Consider the following 20,623-nt stretch of genomic DNA (forward strand, 5'->3'; position numbering starts at 1 on the left):
AATTATTAAGGCCACTGTGCTTGGGTCTTGGTCTGTGTCTGAACTTGACCACTCATGTGCTGTTGAGGTTTGACAAAATATGGGATTAGTTAATTTATATTGACAACATGTGGGCAACAAGAAAACATTTATTTTAAATATTTCTTTTAGAAATCACTGAAAGGGCAACTAACCTGCAGCTGGGAAAGGCAGGTCTTGCATCCCATTTTCTCTCTCTTAGCTCAGTCTGATAGTATCTAGACCATTCTTATTTAGTGTATAACTACTTCTAGTGTTTTCCATTTCTATTTCTGGAGTAAGTTTGGGCAGGAAGGAAATGTGTTCTCATGTAAAAGCAGTCTCACTTTTTCCTGATAGCCACTCCCCTTTAAGGATGTCCTCTAGTTTCTCTTTCAGCTTGGACACAGCCTCCCTCACATCACAGAAGTACTTACGATGAGGGGCGATGGTGCTGCTTACATCTGAAGATACACTGGGGCTGGAGAGAGACTGATAATCCTGGACAGAAAGAGAGATAGAGACGAGTTAGTGAAACAAAACCCCACAATAAACAACTAGGCTAAATAGTGAGTTACTTCCAGTAAAGAAGATGGAAGACAAGTTAGGAAATGGATGTGATCTTCTGTGTGTGAGAACTGCTCCAGCTCAGCATATATCCTCTTCAGCTGAGCTATCTCCTGCTCCAGTCTCTCCACCAGTCCTTCAGCCTGACTCACTGCTCCCCTCTGCTGGGCTCTGATCAGCTCCTTCACCTGAGAGCGTCTTCTCTCAATGGAGCGGATCAGTTCAGTAAAGATCCTCTCACTGTTCTTCTCTGCTGCGTTGGTACAGCTCTGTGAGAACACATGCATGTGTTGTAAAGTGTTGATGGTATTTGGTGTACACACATTCAAGAGACAGAATTTTAGTTCCCTTCTTTGTCTATTTGTCGGTTCATGTGCGTGATGATCATACTTTCTGGTTCTGGTCAGTAGTCTAGCAGCAGCATTTTGCACCAGCTGTACATTTGTTATGTAGGTGCTTGGGAGGCCAGAGAATAATAAATTGTTTTGTTACATCCCAATCGGGATGTAACAAAACAAAGCTCCAGCCACTTACCAGGACAGAACCCCTGTCCTGCAGCTCTCTGAGCCCAACAAGGCTGCTGTCCTCTGGGAGTCCATCCTGTGTGAGGACCCCAACAACCCCACTGCTATCAGGATGATCCTGAGGAGGGTCAGATGTCCTGACCTTTATGTGAATTATAATTTGACATTTAAACAGTGTCTATGTTACACTACATCGTGACCAGAACTAACAGAATTAATATATTTGCACACATATTTTCTCATGATACATCTTTTTAACATTGTATCATATATTATTATTTGCTCATCATTCTGGTCCTCTCGCTGAGAACTATTTCTAATAGCTGCACTAGCTCAGGGCTGCCCATCCCATTCCCAGAGAGCTATCACCCTGTAAGCGGTGAGGCGGTGGAGTCAGGTGGCTTAGCGGTGAGGGAATCGGGCTAGTAATCTGAAGGTTGCCAGTTCGATTCCCAGCCGAGTCAAATGACATTGTGTCCTTGGGCAAGGCACTTCACCCTACTTGCCTCGGGGGGAATGTCCCTGTACTTACTGTAAGTCTCTCTGGATAAGAGCGTCTGCTAAATGACTAAATGTAAATGTAAGCATATTTAATTAGTCATTGCTCCAGCCACAAATTAGAACAAATAATTATATCAATTAAATAATTAGCCGTTTGATAAGTTTAGCAAGTGGTGTTGGAGCTAAAACATGGATCGTGGCCCTCCAAAAACAGGGTGGGGGAGTTGTGTAGTTTCTATGTGTGTGCTGTGTGTGCTATGAGGAACATATAAGACTTCATTCTACAAATGTCAAAGCTAAGAAGCTTTTTTACAGATGGTGTATTATTTATCTGATATAAAGGAAGGAGGAGGATGTTAAACAAGTTCAAGGTCAAGACAAACCTTTGAACACCTCAATCAAGTTTCAGAATAAATGCATTGAATTTATGTTATTTTCTGATGTGTACTGCAAATTAATAACATCTTGTCAGTTGTTGAATGTTGCATATGTCTTAGTTCAGGGCTGGAGTAGAGTCCCTGCCAGTTTCCAAGTGGGAATATACTTCAGTTCTAATACCCACACATAGGTTATTTGTGTGGGTATTAGTGGATATTATCATATATTTAACCTTTTGTTGACCATTGCAAAGAACGTCTCCCTATTTTAGCCTTGTCAGTTACCTTCATGTTACACAAAAACATATCTTAATATTTATGTTAATTGTTTTAAAGCCTCATGAAAACTGTTTGAAATGAAGGCAGCGACATCCAGTGATAATGCACTGCAGAGTTATTTGGATGTAATGTGCCATGTGACTCTTACCTAATGTTTAAAGTAAAATGAGAGACATGCTTTGCCATTAACTTTTATTTGTTTTTAGACCTTGTGGTATTTATGCATCATACCTTACAATTTGGTAAATAACAAACATCTTCTGTTCATAGTGTTCTGTTCACTTCATTTTTCATGAAGGAAACCACATCACCAGTTGAAGCAATACAAGCATAAGAGGCTGAACTCTCCACGTATTTACATGCATGGGTCTATGATGTAGTATCTGCCTGATTCATTAACAGACACCTGTTGGCTGAATGTTATCGCTGTTATCCCTTTCTACTATAAATTCTGTTCTCTGACCTTCATGCATCAGAGAGACTTTGCTAGCATCACTGTCAGTGAATGTCTCACAGGTCTTTGTCATGTTGAGGTGTTGGTTAAACTCAATCTCCAATCAGCTGAGTGTCAAATACTTATAAACCCAGAACCAAAAATTGAAGTCAAACCATCCTAGTGGAGACAGACAGAACTTTCTTCCACATTACATTAACCTACTGAAGCTGGTGCTTGACCTTGACCCTTAAATCATCATAGGGTCTGGCTTGAGGAGTCTTCTATACTTTAGCATGACAGTCAATCCAGTGGCGAAAATCTGCTATCAACTTTGGGGGGAACAATTATATGACATTTTCTCAAGAGCAATTCCTGAGGGGGACACCAAAATTACTGCTGTAACACATAGCACATTAAAAAAGCACCATTGTGTCCATAATCAGCAAAGCGCTTTCATTGCGTATTATTAATATTAATGAAATTACATAGTTATGTTTACAGTGATTTATTGGGGGGGACAAATCATATTTTTCCCAGGATGGGGGGGTCGTGTCCCCCCTGTCTCCCCTGATTTTCGCCTATGAGTCAATCTCTAACAGTCTCTAACCCTGACCCTGAAATTCACAGACAAGAGACAGAATTCTCCTACTAAGACCAAATCAGAAGATACATGAAAGATAGACAGTTATGGGGACCTCTACTTCAGCTCACACAGTTCAGTAGTGTAGCCATTACACCAAACTCCAAATCTAAAACAGAGTGGGTGAGTGAATGTGGTCTGGACTCTGTGCAGGAGGGTCATTGTGTCAGAGATGCTGTAGGAGGACAGAGTACCTGCTCTGTGATCCAGGTACACTACCTGCTCTGTGTAGCCCTTTATCCCAGCAATATCACAAAGTTGACTTCACAGTTGCCCACAATAGCCAATCTAAACCCTCAGAGAAGACAAGGGAAAACTTTCAGAGCAGAAATGAAAGTTAGGAGGCGCAGTTCCACAACCAGAGATGTAAGGAGGGAAGGACACTAATGTGAACTACTCCAGCTCACACAGCTTGGCAGTGGCCACCCAACTCCGAAATACAAACCCAGGATAGAGTGGCTGAGTGAATGTGGTCTGGACTCTGTGGATGAGGGCCATTGTGTCAGAGATGCTGTAGAAGGACAGAGTACCTGCCATGTGATCCAGGTACACTCCTACTCTGGAACCAAAGCTTGATGTTACTGTCTTAACATTATTGTGTCTGAAATAAAAAGATTTACCGGAGTTCTCTAAACACCACGATTTATCATTGTTTCCAAATCTAGATAGAAGACCTGACTCTGTTCTGTTGATGTCTTTATATGAGACTGCTATACCAACCATTCCACTCCACTCCACCTCCCAGTAACAACGTCCAGACAGAGCATTTCTACACAGCACCTGCCAGGCGTGAGTGAATCTCTCTGGATGATAAAGATATGGCTGGACTGAAGAAATGTTTCCTGTTCTGTTCCCCTCAGACAGAGATATATGTTTGTATGCTGTGTTTGGGTCCAGTGTGAGCTGACAGGAATCTGGGAGAAGAGCAGAGCAGACACAGAATCAGAGAAATGAAGTCAGTCAGATAGAATCTAGAACATATGTTTTTGGTGTATAACTACTTCTAGCGTTTTCCATGCCTCTATCTCTGGAGTAAGTTTTGGCATGTAGGCAATGCATCAATATATAAAAGCCGTCTCACTTTTCCCTGATGGCAGTTGTGCTGCATCAGTTGTGCAACTGTCTAATGTGTGCTGCCTGCTTATTGTGTTCAGCTGTCATGTATGAATGGTGGGGGTTTATGTAGGACTGCACTGCCATCATCTCAATAAATAATATTAATATGGATTGTGTCTAGTAGCTTATGGTTTGTGTGAAGTATAAGTGAAGAGATGAAAAGAACCGTTAAAGACACTCACATTGTAAGAAGTCTGCTCTGGTCTTGGGCTCTGGTGGCAGTAAGATATCTTCTGGATTCACTACAAACACACCAACACATTCACACAGAGGTCAGATCAAGTTACACATAGTGGGTGACCGTGATGACTAAAATGTTTGATTAGTCTTAAGATGCTTGTATGATCTACAGTGTATCTACAGGATGCTTGTATGATCCCTCAAGTCTAGTGTGTTTTACCCACCGGTGGTTGTGATCTTTGGCCACTCCCCTTTAAGGATGTCCTCTAGTTTCTCTTTCAGCTTGGACACAGCCTCCCTCACATCACAGAAGTCCTTACGACGAGGGGCGATGGTGCTGGGTAAATCTGAAGATACACTGGGGCTGGATTGAGACTGATAACCCTGGACAGAAAGAGAGATAGACAGAGAGAGATGAGTTAGTGGAAAAGAACTACACACTAAATAGTGAGTTACTTCCAGTAAAGTAGATGGAAGGTGAGTTACTGTACCTGGAGGAAATAGATGTGATCTTCTGTGTGTGAAAGCTGCTCCAGCTCAGCGTCTCTCCTCTTCAGCTGAGCTATCTCCTGCTCCAGTCTATCCACCAGTCCTTCAGCCTGACTCACTGCTGCCCTCTGCTGGGCTCTGATCAGCTCCTTCACCTCAGAGCGTCTTCTCTCAATGGAGCGGATCAGCGCAGTAAAGATCCTCTCACTGTCCTTCTCTGCTGCTTGTGCAGAGCGCTGAACACAACACACAGACACATTTCTTAATTTATGTCCTGTCCCACTTGAAGTCCAGATGTGTCTTCCAGAACTGTACTCACAGTCAGAGACTTCACATCCTGTTGGAGCTCCTTCAGCTCCTTCTCTCTCTGCTGGACTCTCTTATGAATATTATGTTGACTCAGTCCAAGCTCCCGCTGAAGACAAACACACAAGTTAGGAATAGTTTGTTTTATATGTACTGTCAAATGAACAGTTATAATTTCATGTTATATTAGAATCATTGTGTACACTTCATTTTAACTGACCGAAGATAAGCAGGGTGTGGGCTTATACAAAATGATTGCATAACTATGACCTTTGATCATTCCAAGACAACAAGAAACTGAAGTCGAATTAGTCTGTTTGCTAACTTCAGCTATATTTTCTTCTTTATATTTCAATTGAAATAAATCTCATCCCTATTTCCTATGAACTACCAACCCCCAGTTGTATTGCACACACATCAGTCAAAGAAGCTGTGTTTCTCACCTGTTTCTCGGTTCTTTCTGTTGCAGCTGAGACTGTATCATGACCTTTATGTTCATCCATCACACACACCAAACAAATACACTTCTGGTCAGTTCTACAAAAGATCTTCATCACTTCATTGTGACGAGAGCAGATCTTCTCCTGCAGTTGTGAAGAGGCTATGACCAGCTTGTGCTTCTTAAAGGCAGGAAATTCATAGTGAGGCTGGAGGTGAGCCTCACAGTAAGAGACCAGACACACCAGACAGGACTTGAGGGCTTTCTGCTTCCTCCCAGAGCAGAAGTCACACAGCACATCTCCAGGTCCAGCAGGACTGTCAGCAGGAGGAGCAGCTTGGAGTTCTGTCTTCTTCAGCTTCTCCACCACCTCAGCCAGCATGTTGTTTTTCCTCAGAACAGGCCTGGGAGTGAAGGTCTGTCTGCACTCGGGGCAGCTGTGGACTCCCTTCTGATCATCCTGATCCCAGTAATCTTTAATACAGCTTATACAGTAGCTGTGTCCACAGGGAGTAGTCACCGGATCCTTCAGTAGATCCAGACAGACTGAACAACTGAACTGGTTGTGGTCCAGCAGAACTCCCTGTTGAGACATTTTACTGTTCTTCTTCTCACCCAGATGAAGGAAAAGACAGATCAGTTTTGTTTTCTCTGAAGAGATCTTGTAGGGGGGGGGGAGCGTTTGGCTGAGCTGGGCTCTCCTCCTTCACTCTGTCTGGCTGCTCTCTTGCTCTCCCTGCTGCCAGGTACCTTGACTGACATGTGGCTGGAGCCCTGCCTCTGTCACTGCCTTCTGAGCCCTCCTGTTTCAAGGAGGCGTGTCTGACTGTGCAGCCTAAACAGGTCCTTTAGATCCACTGTGTCCTCAGAGATAGCCAACGACAGAGGCAGGGCTCCAGCCACACGTCAGTCAAGGCACCTGGCAGCAGGGGGAGCAAGAGAGCAGCCAGCCAGACTGAAGGAGGAGAGCCCAGCTCAGCCAAACGCTCACACACATGAACCTACTAATACACAGAGCAGGGAGCTAAAATGCTGTCCTTTGAATTTGTTATCGACACAAGAATATACAATGAATACTATCAACATTTCATAGCACATTCACACACAAACACACTTTAAAATAAATTCTGCCCAATTTGGTTCCTCATAATTGTTTCAATGTCCAATGCCAAATATCAGCCTGCTCTGCACTAGACTTATACATTTATAATGTATAATTTAGTCATAAATGGTTTTGTTAAAATACACAGATGTGGGTTTTATTGAACAGTGATGTACAGTTTTGAGAAAAGCTAATCAGAGTTGTCTCAGCTGCCGGGCTGAAATATGCTTAAAAACAGCTTCTACTGGTATTGTCATGAAAGCCTTTTGAAGTATTCAAGCCAAGGGCCCAGTATTATAAAAATACACCTAGTCTTTGACTTAAATATAACTAAGTCTGGCTTGCCATAGACACTTAAATTGACCTATAGCGTAAAGCTTCCCTATGAGTGACTAATGTAAGACTGACTTAGATAGAGGCTGTGTCCAAGCTGAGAAACTAGAGGACATCCTCCAAGGGGAGTGGACAAATATCACAACCACAGGTGGGTTACAAACACTGGACCTAAAGGGATCATACAAGAATCCTGTAGATACACTGTACATCAGGGGTCGCTAACAGGTCAATCACAAGCTACCAGTAGCTCGCAACAGGTCGGAGTAGCTCACTATGGAAGTTAGAAAGTGACAATAATTGCGCTCAAATAAACCTCAAGCTCCCTACTCTCTACCCAATCAAAGCTTCTTTGCCATTATCATCCCTGTTATTGCCCAGTTTTCTAAAGTATCTAAAATTGCCAAAATCTACCAATGGGGCCTATTGCCGATATCAAGTAAGCTACCTCTAGTTAATAACCTCACCCAGTGTAAACAAACCGTATTTTGCAATTGTGACCAAGTAAGATTGCCTTTCAGCTCTGCCTGTAGTCTTCTGTCTTCTGGGTTTCTTCTCTCTCTACTTAAGACTCATGAATGGTATTGATTTGTAGACCATTCAGTTAGCTGTCAACAACAGTTTTGTTTTATATCTCTGTCAGTATCCAACCCCTGAGCAGATACAGAGTAAACAGAACCAGGAACGGTTTCATCTGACCTTTTAAAGACATTAAATGTATATCTACTACTCCAATACTTGTCCCACTATACACTCTTGCTGACAAACACAGATTTTTTCCCTTTCCCCCTCCCCCTCACCCTTCTCTCTCTCAGCCTGTCCCAGAGTGCTGTGCAGCATGTGGAGGGCAGAGCCAGTGAGGTGGCAGGTCAGCTGAACAGACTGAAGAAGAGTGAAGGAGAGACCAGCTCAGACAAACACTCCTTGACTTAGTAGACTAGTTTACATACAAATAAATGGGCAGTTATGTTTCTCCACAAAACAGTGTATGAGTACTGCACTGTGTTAAATCCCAAACAATAGCCAAATAAATAAAAAAGTCATACATTGAATCAAATTCTAAAAATCATATTCTTACAGGCACAGACTCCTTTCATTGTAAAATCTAAATGAATGGCCTACATGAACTTTGCTCCTAAAATAGGTAATCTAGTTTCTAATTTTACACAATACTGACAGAACAGTAGGCCTACTGTATAGTAAATCATCTTCTGAATTACAAAGTTCTAGTGTAAGGAGATGACAATACAGTACATTTGTGAAACATTTTATGTTACTTCCAACAATTGTTTCTGGAATCCAAATAATGCAATTTCCAGATTATTTCTATTCAATAAAAGGGGAAGATATGTCAAAATATATGCAACTTGGACACACCACATCTTTGACCAACCAGTTACAACAGACAGTATGAGAGTGTATGAAAACATTTATTGTAGACTGTGGAGCACATCATCATTATAACAGATTATGTTTGAAGCATTAAAGTTTCTAAATAAACAACCACATTCTGGTTATCAATTTGTTTTGAGCAAAACAACAGTGTGAATAGATCTGTCATGTGTCCAAAATACAAACAGTTGAGAAGTCTGTTATGTCGATAAATAATAGTTAACCCAACAATTTCTACACTTTTTTGGCAAAGTGCTGTATTACTCCAATAAAATAAAAGCAAAATCTAACACTTTGTGAAAAAAAATGCCATCAATTATTCTTCCAACAACAAAAAAAAGAGAAAAAAAAACGGGTTTGCTACATCTTTGTATACAAGTTGTACATGGGTGGTTCACAGAGAGATTAGAAGCTACCTCCAGTGGTGCATAGTTGATTTGCTTTTGTTAATTTGTCCCCTTAGACAATAGTTCAAGTTCTTCATCAATGCATTGTCATTGTAATGTTTAACCTGGAAGGCACGTGATCCACAACAAATTCAAGGCAAACATTTAAACTAAAAACTAAAAATATACAAATCCCTGTTATTATCATAATCATGATGAGCTGAGACAGACAGCCAAGAAACTGGAACAAAATGGCTCCTTCCAGCGTTCACGTATTGTTATTGAGAAGGCTGTTCTCCTCCATTCCCTTCGTCCTATTGCCCGTGTCACAACAATGAAAAAAAAAATCTAACTTGCTTAACAGGAACCATTTTGTTAGCTGAGATATTTTCTAACTGAGAAAATAAACATAAGAAAACCAAATACAAAAGCTATTCTTAATTCACTTTACTTTTCAAATTAAAACACACAAGATACATTAACAACAACAACAAATTATAATACAAAGTGAAGAAAAAAAAAAAAACATGTTAGTGCTTTCTTGATGCATGACAATCAATAGTTATCTATCTATGCAATCATACTGAAAACATCTGAGTCTACTAGAGTACTTTATCCCTCTAACTATAACCACAGAGTACAACGAATAGTATGCAAATTGGGTCATATATAAATGACTTGAATTGAACTGAAGAGTAAGGAACATTTGTTCCTTGAAAGAGTCTTACATACGTGTGTGTTCTCAGGGGTTGTGGTGGCCTGTACTTTGCTGGCACACATTCCTGGTTTCACAAACGGATATCTCAGTACAATCTCCATTCAAAACACGTTTTAAAAACGAATAAAAAAGAAAAAAAAAGAAATCCGTAATATTAGCTACTGCAAAGTTAGAGATTGCTGCTACTTTTTGGTTTAAATATTCTGATAATTAATACAAGTATTACTAATACAAGTATTACTAAGTTATTTGTAACTAGGATAAAACAAAATAGCTACAGAGTACACAGAGAAAAAAATATATAAACAAATTTGAAAAAAGACTTAACAGTTTCACTCCATCTATGTGGGTGTTAACAGTCGATTGAGAGAGTAATAATTCATTTTCACAGTCCTAGGACAAATGTTAAAAAGCAATTTTCATTTGAGTCATTATTCTATCAATCATGGATAACAAACAGTTCCACAAAGCAAAGCACAATTTGGAAGGTCTCCAGTATGCACAAAGACAGTCATCAAGTAATCTGCATTTTAGTAAAGTGTAAAGGTGATTGGTTATGACCCTGAGAGAAAGACTGCAGATTTAGAACAAACATAATAATAAGATACCAAAATAACAACAAAAAAAACACTTTTTTCCATTTTCTTTTTCACCATCTTGACACTAAGACAACTGTACAAACATGCAACAAATCACACACTATCATATAGTTAAGCCTTTGCTTACAAACATCCCTACACAAGATAACATACGCACATAACTTCATACTGATATGTAATATATGTTTTTTACTTTAAAAAAATATTTTGGACTTTTTTTTATACATTTATTTATTTAATTACTTCTACCATTAAAACAAGGCGTTTAGTGATATTCAACCCAGTATTTCAACGTAATTTTCTTGAAAAATATTGTAAAAGTACTGAATTACAAAGTCAAAGGCAAGTTCACCCATAGCTATGGGAGGGGATTGCTGATTTCAAAAAGTAAGTTGGTGCGATCTGTGAAGTCATTCCGAAGTCAAAATTAAATCCTTTTATCATTCAGTTTTTAATTTCGTTTGTCAAAATATGCTCTCCGTCCCAGGAAAATGAGAGGCCATTGTGGTGTGTAACTTATTGGAGGGACATGAGACACAATATTTTAAATAACAAAGCTCAGACATCAGAACTCTATGACAGCGCACAACCACTCAATGATATAATCATTACATCACACAACCACACTGTGAGAGGCTGGCAGCACACAAACATTATCACGCCACACAATCATTATACGACAGCACACAAGCACTCCGTGACTGCATACTTGTACTCTATGACATCACACAGCCACAGGTGTACAGTCGGATTGAACCAGTCTCTTCAGGCTGCCATGGGGATGGTGAACCTGCAGTTGAGTAAAGTGACCTACGGCATTGATTCTAAATAGGAGTTCGAGAAGTAGACATCGCCATCACATCCACTTCTCCAGATTGGAGGCAGATTTTCCAACAGGGAGACACTTAGATGTATGCATGTGTATGTATGTTTTAAGATGGATGGATGAACAGATTGGTGGAGGGAAGAGAGAGAAAGGGGGACTCTTTTCCCCCTTTCGCCTGCTCAGTGTTGACCTGAATTGATGAAGGGATTAATGAAGGGGTGAATGACATTTAGTCATTTAGCAGACGCTCTTATCCAGAGCGACTTACAGTAAGTACAGGGACATTCCCCCGAGGCAAGAATGAATGGGCAGATAGTTGGGTGAATGGATGGAAGGATGGGGCGATAGTTGGGTTGAACGGATGGAAGGATGGGGCGACAGTTGGAGAAAGAGGAGGAGTGGGGGGGGCGGCCCCCTCGTCCTCAGTAGTTGAGGTGCCTCTGGCCCGGCTGGTGAAGGTACATGGCCGTGGCCTTTGACTGCCGGCCACCTCCTGGCTGGCGCAGCAGGTTGAGGCGGCGCATGGCGTTGCGGGACAGGGGCTGTGCCCTCTGGGCCAGGCGCCCGGCCTGCTGCACCTGGTCGAGGAGGCTGGAGCGGGCGGAGAGGGCGGCGGCGTAGCAGGTGGTGTGGAGGCTGGCGTGACACTGGACCACTGCCACGTCTGGCCTGCAGGGGGAGACAGGTACACGAGGAAAGGGGTGAGTCGAAGCTCAAGGATCCACGCAAAGGATATCACAGGACTACGGCTGATAAATAAGGAAGGACAGCGCTCACAAAATGGTGGAGATTTTCGTTGGAATTTCGAAAATATACACGACTAAAACACTTTACACGTTTAGAAAATGAGTGCTTGTGTTTCAGCGTAGCCCTGCCACACATCCCTGAAAGATAAATGCACCGAGCGACACAAACCGCGAGCAAGTGTTTGCCATCTCTTACCTATGGCGTGTGGTATCCATCGTGCGGCGCCCTGTCTCTTTGCCCGTGGCAGCTGCGTTGGCCGGAGGAAGGGTGAGGTCCAGGCTCAGGTTGAGGGAGCATGGCAGCTTGAGGGAGAGGCGCTGGGGGCTGAGGTGGCGGGCGGCGGCGTAGACGGACATGCTGGGGTGTTCTATCAGCAGGTTCTCCAGGGGGCTGGTCTCCAGCAGGATGGGCTTGCTGCCCCGCCCGGTGAAGCAGGGTGGGGGCGTGACGAACCAGCTCTCCTCCAGGGAGCACGGCTCTACGTGCAGGAAGCCCCCCTCCCCCGCCTCCAGTCCTCTGTCAGGGTCGGCCTCGGAGGTGGAGTCGAAGGAGGCGCAGAGGGCGGGGGAGCTGGCGACGGGAGAGGGAATCATCACGAGGTCCTCCTCGTCATCGTCCTCCTGGTCGGGGACACTGGATGTGTCCTCACCACAGGGGTCAGAGCAGGCCTCAGCTGTGGGACGGAGGGGAGAGGAGAGGGGCTTGGTTAGATGTTTGTTTTTCCCACAGGAAATCATGAAGCTGGTGCTCTAAAACAGACTGCATTTCCCTGAGCAGACTGCAGGCTGCACTGTGGCTCAGGTCAGAGAGTGTAACAAGTGTGGATCAAAACATAAACAACGTTTTTGCTTGACACAGAGGTGTCATGCAGCCCTGTTCAGCATAGCATGCCTGACCCAAAATAACCAGTGTGTGCGCCTGTGTTTGTGCTACTGTCTATGTGTGTGTGCATCAGTATGGGGGAAGGGCTTATGACCATTGCACATGTCAAGTAAAACCAATCATATCCCAAAATGTTATCAAAATCCGATCCAGAGCCCGCTCCCCTATTCCACAACAAATCCACAGAAATTAAAGCACATTTTGTTAGACTGAATGCATGTAGCCATCACATTTCTAACATTGGTGTTCTTGATAGTGATGCATTGGTTACTATAACTAATCGCCAAAATATGGGAAGCATGACAGACAAGCAATTTGATCTCAGACGGCAGGTCAAGCCAACAGACTGCGCTTTGGACTCTAAAAATAGATGACAGGCCCTTAAACAGAATTGAAATCAAATAGGGATGTCTGGTTATAAAAACAACCCCCCCCCCCCTCCAGGACAAAGTGCAGACTTGTTACTGCCTCTCAGCCTTTGTACTGAATCTCTCTTGACAAACAGCTGAACTCCACTGTGCACGCACAGATTCCCCTCGAGGCTGTCTGTGTTTTCAGTAGGATGTTGTCTGTCATTGTCTTCAAATGACGGTGCACATTTGAAGATGTACACACGCGTGTCCATTGTGTGTGTGTCTGTGTGCATTTGCAAATCTGGGTGTGGAACACGGATAATCTTGCTCATCGAGGCCACCTCAGTTTCTAACTCATCAACATCTTCCTTCTTCCTGGGTGTGGCCAGTACCGGAGGCCATCTTGTTTACCCACAATGCCACCAATCTGCTCTGTGCTGACAAAGAGCTTCTGGGATGAGCCGCACACTTGGCAGCTGAGGACCCAGCAGGACCCTGTAACGGCTTACAAACCCCTCATCGTCTCAGCAAGGCCACTTAGCCTGTAATCCTCTCACAACCGTTTGTGTGTTAAGGAAAGGGGCTTGTGGACTTACTGATAAAACTGAGTGCAAAAGTATGGTGCAACATGCAAGTGCTGAGGTAAATACAACTCCTTTATAAAATTATATCTGGAGTGAAACATTAGCAATATCTAATGTGTGTTTGAATCAAACAGCCCGGAAGCAGTATTAAAATATTCATATTAAAATCCACGATTAAGTCATCAATGACATAGTCACTTACAAAGGCTCTATAATGTAAACTTGCTTGCAGGATTTGCATTAGAAACGCTAGCATGGATGTGTAAGACAGTCTTATCAGGTAGGGAAAGTCCCCTTCATAAACATTCAGAGTCCAGTCTAAGTTACTATGTGGTTGTCTGGGGGGGGGGGGGGTTCTGCTAGGCTGTGTCCTCAAACATCTCACACTTGGGAACGGTAACTCTACCGGGCCCTATTTTAAAACTCTGCACCCCTCTGCCCCCGATCCATCTAGTTGCTTTTGTCTGACCTGTTCTCCGGTTCACTGTTGCCCATAAACCGCTACATGCCCTCCTTTCCCACCCTCGTCCTCCTTCACACCAACCCCTCCATAACTGGGCCAGCCGGCTGCTTTCACACCTGAAATATTCACACGCTCAGGGAATATGAGAAGGGCCGGTGGGAGGACACACAGGGGGGGGGGGGGGGGGGGCCTCGGGGCCAAATCCCCTCCTCTACAATGTGCAAGTGTGTGCCAGGTGTCTTTTTTAGGCCCGGTGATGTTGGCTATGTGTACGTGTGCTTTTGTGTGTGCTTCTGCATGGGAGTGTGGGTTTGTGTGTATACAGTATGTTAAGTGACTTGTGGACAGTATGTGTGGGTGTGTATTAGTGTGTCTGTGTGTGAGGATACTGAGGTCCTTACCCGGACATACAGTATCCAACAACCAAGTGTCGGCTCTGTAACACTGAATACTGACTGTAAGACTGAGTTTTGCAGTGTTTGTTTTAAATGTTTAAGTTATCATGCATCTGAGAACAGTGTGATGGTCCTGCAGTGTGCTACTGAGTGCCTTAAGTTTTAAGATACATGCTATCAGAGACTTATAGTAAGACAGATATACAAGCCATATATTGACTTGTATACAGAACAGTCTCAAGTATATAACACTGAGAAAATACATAAGCTATATGTTGGTGAGCCATCTGAGCTGAACCAAAACCGCTATAGAATCCTGGAGGAAGGGCTGTGAGTTGTTGGGGGAAGGGGAACGTGTTTTCACGTCAATGAATGTTTAAAGTTTGTCAGTGTGTACATTCTCTCTTTGTCAGTGTTTTGTCTGCAGGGCAAGTTGCTTGGTATGTCTTTTAGCCTATAATTACATCTGTATCCCTTTTCTTTGACAGGTTGATTGATTGGCCTGTTTACACGCCTGCACATCTTCTGTTAGTCTACTGTACAAAGTTAATATTTGACCAAGTTAATCATCACGCCAGCTTAGTTAACTTGTTTACTAGTTAGCCTAGCGTATGCGACTCACCCAGATAGTCCACAAGAATCCACTCCTCGTCATCATCCCCCTCCGGCTGGCCAAAGCCCTGCTCTCCAGGCCAGTGGTGGCTCACTTCCTCCACATCATCCCCAAAGAGGACACTGGCGAACCTCTGGAACATCCTGGGGCTTCCCGGAGGGGTGCGGAGGGGATGCCAAAGGCGTGAGGCTGAGGGTGGGCAGGCGCTTTGGTCATGAGCTGCAGGGGGAAGGCGCTGAGGGAAGGGCGCTAAAGTGCATCAATAAGGTACAGTCTTTGATCATCTGAGGGGAGCTGGGGGGGGTCCGGACATCGCTCGGAGCTGGGCTCACCTCGACGAGTGCAAATGTACAAAAAGCCCTAAAGGGGAAGAGAGAGATAGACAGGAGATGGGGAGAGGGAGAAAGGACAAGGAGAACGGTCAGAACAGTGCTGACATTCTGAACTGTACATTTCAAATGAAAATTGCTCTAGAAAGGGCCGTGGACTCTGTATCATACTATATGATAGCACACACATAGCGGCTTCAAATTATAGATGCTTCAAAGGTCTATTGTTTGCACAGGGGCAACTTAATGGAGTATATGATTTGCCTATCTAGCAGACATTCCATATAAGGCAAATAATTAAAATAGAACCTTCATAGTCTCACCTCCCTGCCAGAGTGAGACAGTAGGCCTAACTGTATTTGGACATTCGAGCATAAGAAACTGTCTTCTTAAAGTGGCTTTTTTATTATTATAAGACACTAAGATCTTATAGCCAGACTCCTATTTTACGCCATTGTACATAATTTACAACAAAGAGATGGAGACCGGTTCCACATCGAGCTCGGCCGCCGTCTGAGCGGTCTCAAGTCCTCCTTCTGCTGGTTTTTCTCTTCCGTTTTGTCCGAGGAACGGGCGGTTATAATCTCCTGCACCTGTTCAACCACAGAACAAACTGGCGCTCCGACTACTTGCATAGCTTGCCAACTAGGTCGCTTGGATAAACTAGAGATAATGAAAGCGTCAAATTAATGCGATTAAAATGCACATCAAAAACGGAACGAGTGGTGTGTAGGCTATTGGCCTCATTGCGGCAAAGTAAAATATATCGCGTGTATATAACGTTGGCCTCCAGTTGGCTTTTTTGTGATTAATGAGTTTAAAGATTAAGCTAAAAACGATCGCCTGCTGTCAACATGTAGCCCTACACCGTTATAACATCAGTCTTCTGGAATATTGGTTTCAAACACTAACCCGATAGCATAGGCTGCATGCCAGCATGACAAGACCTAAATTAACCATATTTTGGAGTAGGGTGTAATTTAGGTTCAGAATTTGTTGGTAAAGAAGAGTAGCAATGGGAGGAGATTCAAGCGTAACCCTACACCCCCTGGGCGGACCATGTTAGTTCAACGAACAAAGTTGAATAAGGTAGGCCTATAAAAAAAATTACAATAACGTTGACCCTCTACATGAATACATGTAGGGGTGTTGTAAATATGTGAATTATTGTGAAGCAAATTGTATTTACCGATAGGGCCTAAACAAGGCCACGAAACACATTAAGACCTTTAGATTATCAGTGCAAAATATATTATTGATGCAGTAAGTGGCCACATCCTGCAAATGTGCATGCGTTTTATCTTAACAAATATTGTAAAAAAGAAGCAATATCTGTAGAGGTAGTAGGCCTATCCCTACAACGAGCCTCTTATTTGTAAGCAAGAGACAACAAAGGATCCAAAATACTCACTTGCGGCAAAGAGGTGTAAACAACAAAGGGCTGATATTTGGCGATAAACTCCTTAAGAGTTTGAGGTAGATTTGCTCCTTTTCGGAAAGTACAAAAAATGGTTTTCTTCGCAGAAGAAATTTAAGTTGAAGGACCTTATTCGGAGCTACTTAGTTCGTTACCTTTCCGATCCTTTCCGAGGTCCAGACTGTTCCTTTGTTATTGTTGTGGAAGACCAACAGCTGATCGGGTGACGTGGCTAAGGACAGCCTATGGGAGGGTCATATTTTAACTTCTAGAGCCAATCATATGCCTATGTTCCCTGTGATTCCTGTCACCAACGCACGTGACTCACTCCAGAAAAAAAAAACTAAACAAGACTGGGCAAAACACTAACTTTGGGAGTTGCTTAACAAGGCGTAGCCTATGTCTAAAAACACGCATTTAAAATATTTGAGTACACTCATTTCCGGTCATAATGATTAAAAAGTATATTTATTTTCTGGATCTTAGGATTTGTTGCTTAGTTTGTAAAGTAGTATATGAAGTCACTCAGTGTTTATTAGGCTGATATTTTTTTTTTTTACATTTGTCACATTCTGTTATTTCTGTAATATTTAGCTGTTTTGCTGCCTCCATAGCCAAACCAAACTTTGTACAAACAATAAAAGTTCACCCACATCAGGTAACACATATCTAAAACCACTCATATATAAACACAATGGACTACACAATCATTGCTTTAACAATAGTATATATTTTGCGTCAGCAAGTAATTACACTCAAGCTTTCCTTTTCCTTCAGAAAAGTGTCAAGGATGTATGACACTGCCAATATAATAATGAAGTATTGTAAAATGTAATACCCCCTGGGCCAACAGCCATTACCTAATGAGATATGGAAACAATGTCACTGCAATGTACTGCCTCTGTGGCTTTTCAAACAATAAGAGCCTGAACAAAGAGAGAGTCAAAATATGACAGAACACCCAATTCCAATATATCTAGGTCAGAAGGAGGGTATAACAAAACACCCTTTTCTCTGAAAAGGTGCAAATGAGGAAAAATGAATGTCTGAATGTCTGTGCACCAACCCCCTATACATCAGCCTGGGCAAGGATGTGAGGGGGGACTGGCCGAAATGGAATCCTATACACATTACACACAATCAGAAATCAAACCGCATTTCCCAGTATACTGAGATTTCAGAAAGTGTAAAGCCTTTAACTACTGCAAAACTGATAAAGAACTACATACAGAGACAAAGAGACACCTAACCATAAGCCTGTTTCAATCAAGATAAGTTATGGCAAAGAGCTATGCTAAAAGAGTGATGGTGTGTGAAAGCACCTGCCAAAATGTGAAAAGGGAGAATGAAATCAACAAAAACTGGCCCAAATCAATGCTAATACATTATGGGTTGAATGGAAGGAAACAGAGAGGTGGGCTCAGGTAGGTGGTGCACTATGTCAGCTGTTTTGACCAGAATAGAGCCCTTCTTGCCCTTATGTTGGTGTGTTAGCAGGAGTAACACCAATCCTGAGTCTGGGTTACGGTGGTGTGGTTAGTGTTTGTGTACGCAGTGAGACTCTTTCTAGAAGGCAAATATTTTCCAACCACCCTCTTCTGAGATGGGAGAAGTGGCCAGAGTGTGAACCAAACACTTATGTCACGTCTCCATGGAAGAGAAAGTCTTCAGCCGGCTGTTCCTTTCCATTTCCAATCAACAATAACAAGGCCGCACCTGTGCAGTGGTAAGTACTGTAAAACATCACTGATAAGATGTGCTTTTAACATCAACTCCATTCCCTTCTTTTTCCACAGCAGTTGCATCATCTCTTATTTACCTTGAGTGGGTTCTTGATCTACTGAGAACTTGGTCAAGCTTAAGCGGAAAATAATGTGACTATGGTATACCATAGACATGTAAGTCCCTCAGTAAAGAAAGATAGAGATTCAGTTTCTGAAGAAGAAAAAAAGATCTACAAATATGATTCACTATGAGTAAGCCCATTGTGTGTGTGACAGGTCACCTTACTCAAATGGGTGCTCTAATATGTAACATAGTTTAGGACAAAATGTTCTGTGTCATGTAGTGCTGTCAATAGGACATCACCATACCACATCACACTGCATATAAACAATACAGGGTCCATTTCTTTACACCACACTGCAACCTTATATAATCTTGTGACTGTTTTCAATGCTGGCTATGCTTGCGCAATGTCTTTAAATGGCAAAATGAAGGTCAATAACTGCTCACTGTGTTACTGTTGAGTAATCATTTAAGTCATCTTTAATCAGTAATAACACAGACCCACGTATATGTAGATATGTAGATATTGTGTATGTGTGTGTGTGGGGGGGAATTGATTTAAGAACTTTTGACCACTTATCTGTCTTTCCACAAGATATGTTTTGAGGGGGGTAGTGATAACCCTCAGGGAGGTTCACAAACACAGAATAACCTACAAAAGGAAACCTCGGTCAAAGGCCATGAGAAAGAGTTTGTGTGATGGAAGGGGCTTGTGTACTCAGGCAAAGAGGGAACCTCCAGGCTACAAAAACAGAGGGCTGTGGATTCACAAACTGTGAGGTTTGCAAAATATGCTAATTTCTTTCCATTTAATCCATTGTAACATTAGAAAAAAGCCAGTTTCAGCACAAACCTTACCATAGTCAAAGAATCGCTAAGACAGTTTTCGTGTTCAGAGGTTTGTTTCTTTCTAGGTTTTGTTGTTTTACCTTGAATAGAATGCAAACCATATTAGAATGAGACTGAACAAGAATGTTTTATGGCTTGTGATTCAAAATATTGTCCAAAGAACTGTTGTCTTCTGAGAATCAAGTTGTCTTGCTGAAGTGTCTTTGACATAAAAAACAAAACAATGACAGGATTAATGATGTGTGTACAAACACTGTAAACATAAAACATATTTGTGTCAGGATCTGGCTGTGCAACACTGACCCTGACTGTGCAAGACGTTCACAGTAAAAATAATATTTTAACCTGTAGGACATGATCAGGCACCTCTCTCGCTCTCTTTAATACATTAATATATATATATGCACATGCATGCACGCCATTTCAATATTAAAAGTGAATGCTCTAGCTCACTTTCTTAAGTGCAAATGCAGTTCCAAGCGCTCTTTTCAAACCCAAAACAAATGCTAATGTATGGGGAAGTAAAGAAGAAGAGCAGGGACAAAAGAAGGTTCAGAGGGAAAGCCCTTGAGCCTTATAAACATGACAAAAGAATAGGTTCACGTAAACAAAGCATCACCAGTATGGTTATGAGGAGACAGAGGGGGATGGCATTGGTTAGGGTTGTCTAGACCTCCACATACAGGACAGGAGGAGGGTGACATCCCTCTCTAGGGTTGCATCAGCTGAACGAGACGGGGCGGGGCAGACCAGGGCGTGCAAGTCAATGATTGGGTGTGACATCCTGTCAGTCCCTCTCGGGGCAAACAAACTATGTTGAGAGGAGCGCCAACATGCTGAAGGGGTTCAAATTACATCATAAAACCCATCTTTTGGACGTTAACTTTTTCATTGGTCTTCTTCAAGGAAATGGGATCAATGAGGTGTGTGAATGCCGGACCGACAGCAAGAAGGCAGCAAGCTTTCGGTCAGAAGACATTACAAAAAATAGCTTTA

The 20,623-nt window shown here is 42.5% G+C and overlaps 2 protein-coding genes across 6 annotated transcripts; both read right to left on the minus strand.

Moving 5' to 3' along the window:
* Positions 1-2,434: 2,434 nt before the first annotated feature.
* Positions 2,435-6,446, minus strand: LOC136944165 (E3 ubiquitin/ISG15 ligase TRIM25-like). Of its 5 annotated transcripts, XM_067237812.1 has the most exons (7): positions 5,856-6,446; positions 5,426-5,521; positions 5,109-5,342; positions 4,842-5,001; positions 4,620-4,679; positions 3,767-4,235; positions 2,435-3,430 (listed from the first exon to the last, which is right to left on the minus strand). In XM_067237812.1, the coding sequence occupies exons 1-7, from the start codon at positions 6,444-6,446 to the stop codon at positions 3,379-3,381; spliced, it is 1,662 nt and encodes a 553-aa protein (XP_067093913.1). In that variant the 3' UTR covers positions 2,435-3,378. The 5 variants fall into 5 exon arrangements, with proteins under 5 accessions (XP_067093913.1, XP_067093915.1, XP_067093917.1 ...); XM_067237814.1 differs by having other exon boundaries at positions 2,435-4,235; positions 4,842-4,992; XM_067237816.1 differs by having other exon boundaries at positions 2,435-4,235; positions 4,620-4,667.
* A 2,144-nt stretch (positions 6,447-8,590) lies between these two features.
* On the minus strand, positions 8,591-17,155 carry tp53inp1 (tumor protein p53 inducible nuclear protein 1). Its single transcript, XM_067237818.1, has 4 exons — positions 16,985-17,155; positions 15,254-15,604; positions 12,150-12,627; positions 8,591-11,876 (listed from the first exon to the last, which is right to left on the minus strand). Exons 2-4 carry the CDS (start codon positions 15,384-15,386, stop codon positions 11,630-11,632), a joined length of 858 nt encoding a protein of 285 aa, XP_067093919.1. The 5' UTR covers positions 15,387-15,604; positions 16,985-17,155; the 3' UTR covers positions 8,591-11,629.
* Positions 17,156-20,623: the final 3,468 nt, after the last annotated feature.

The sequence above is a fragment of the Osmerus mordax genome, chromosome 6, assembly GCF_038355195.1.
Source record: "Osmerus mordax isolate fOsmMor3 chromosome 6, fOsmMor3.pri, whole genome shotgun sequence".
NCBI lineage: Eukaryota > Metazoa > Chordata > Actinopteri > Osmeriformes > Osmeridae > Osmerus > Osmerus mordax.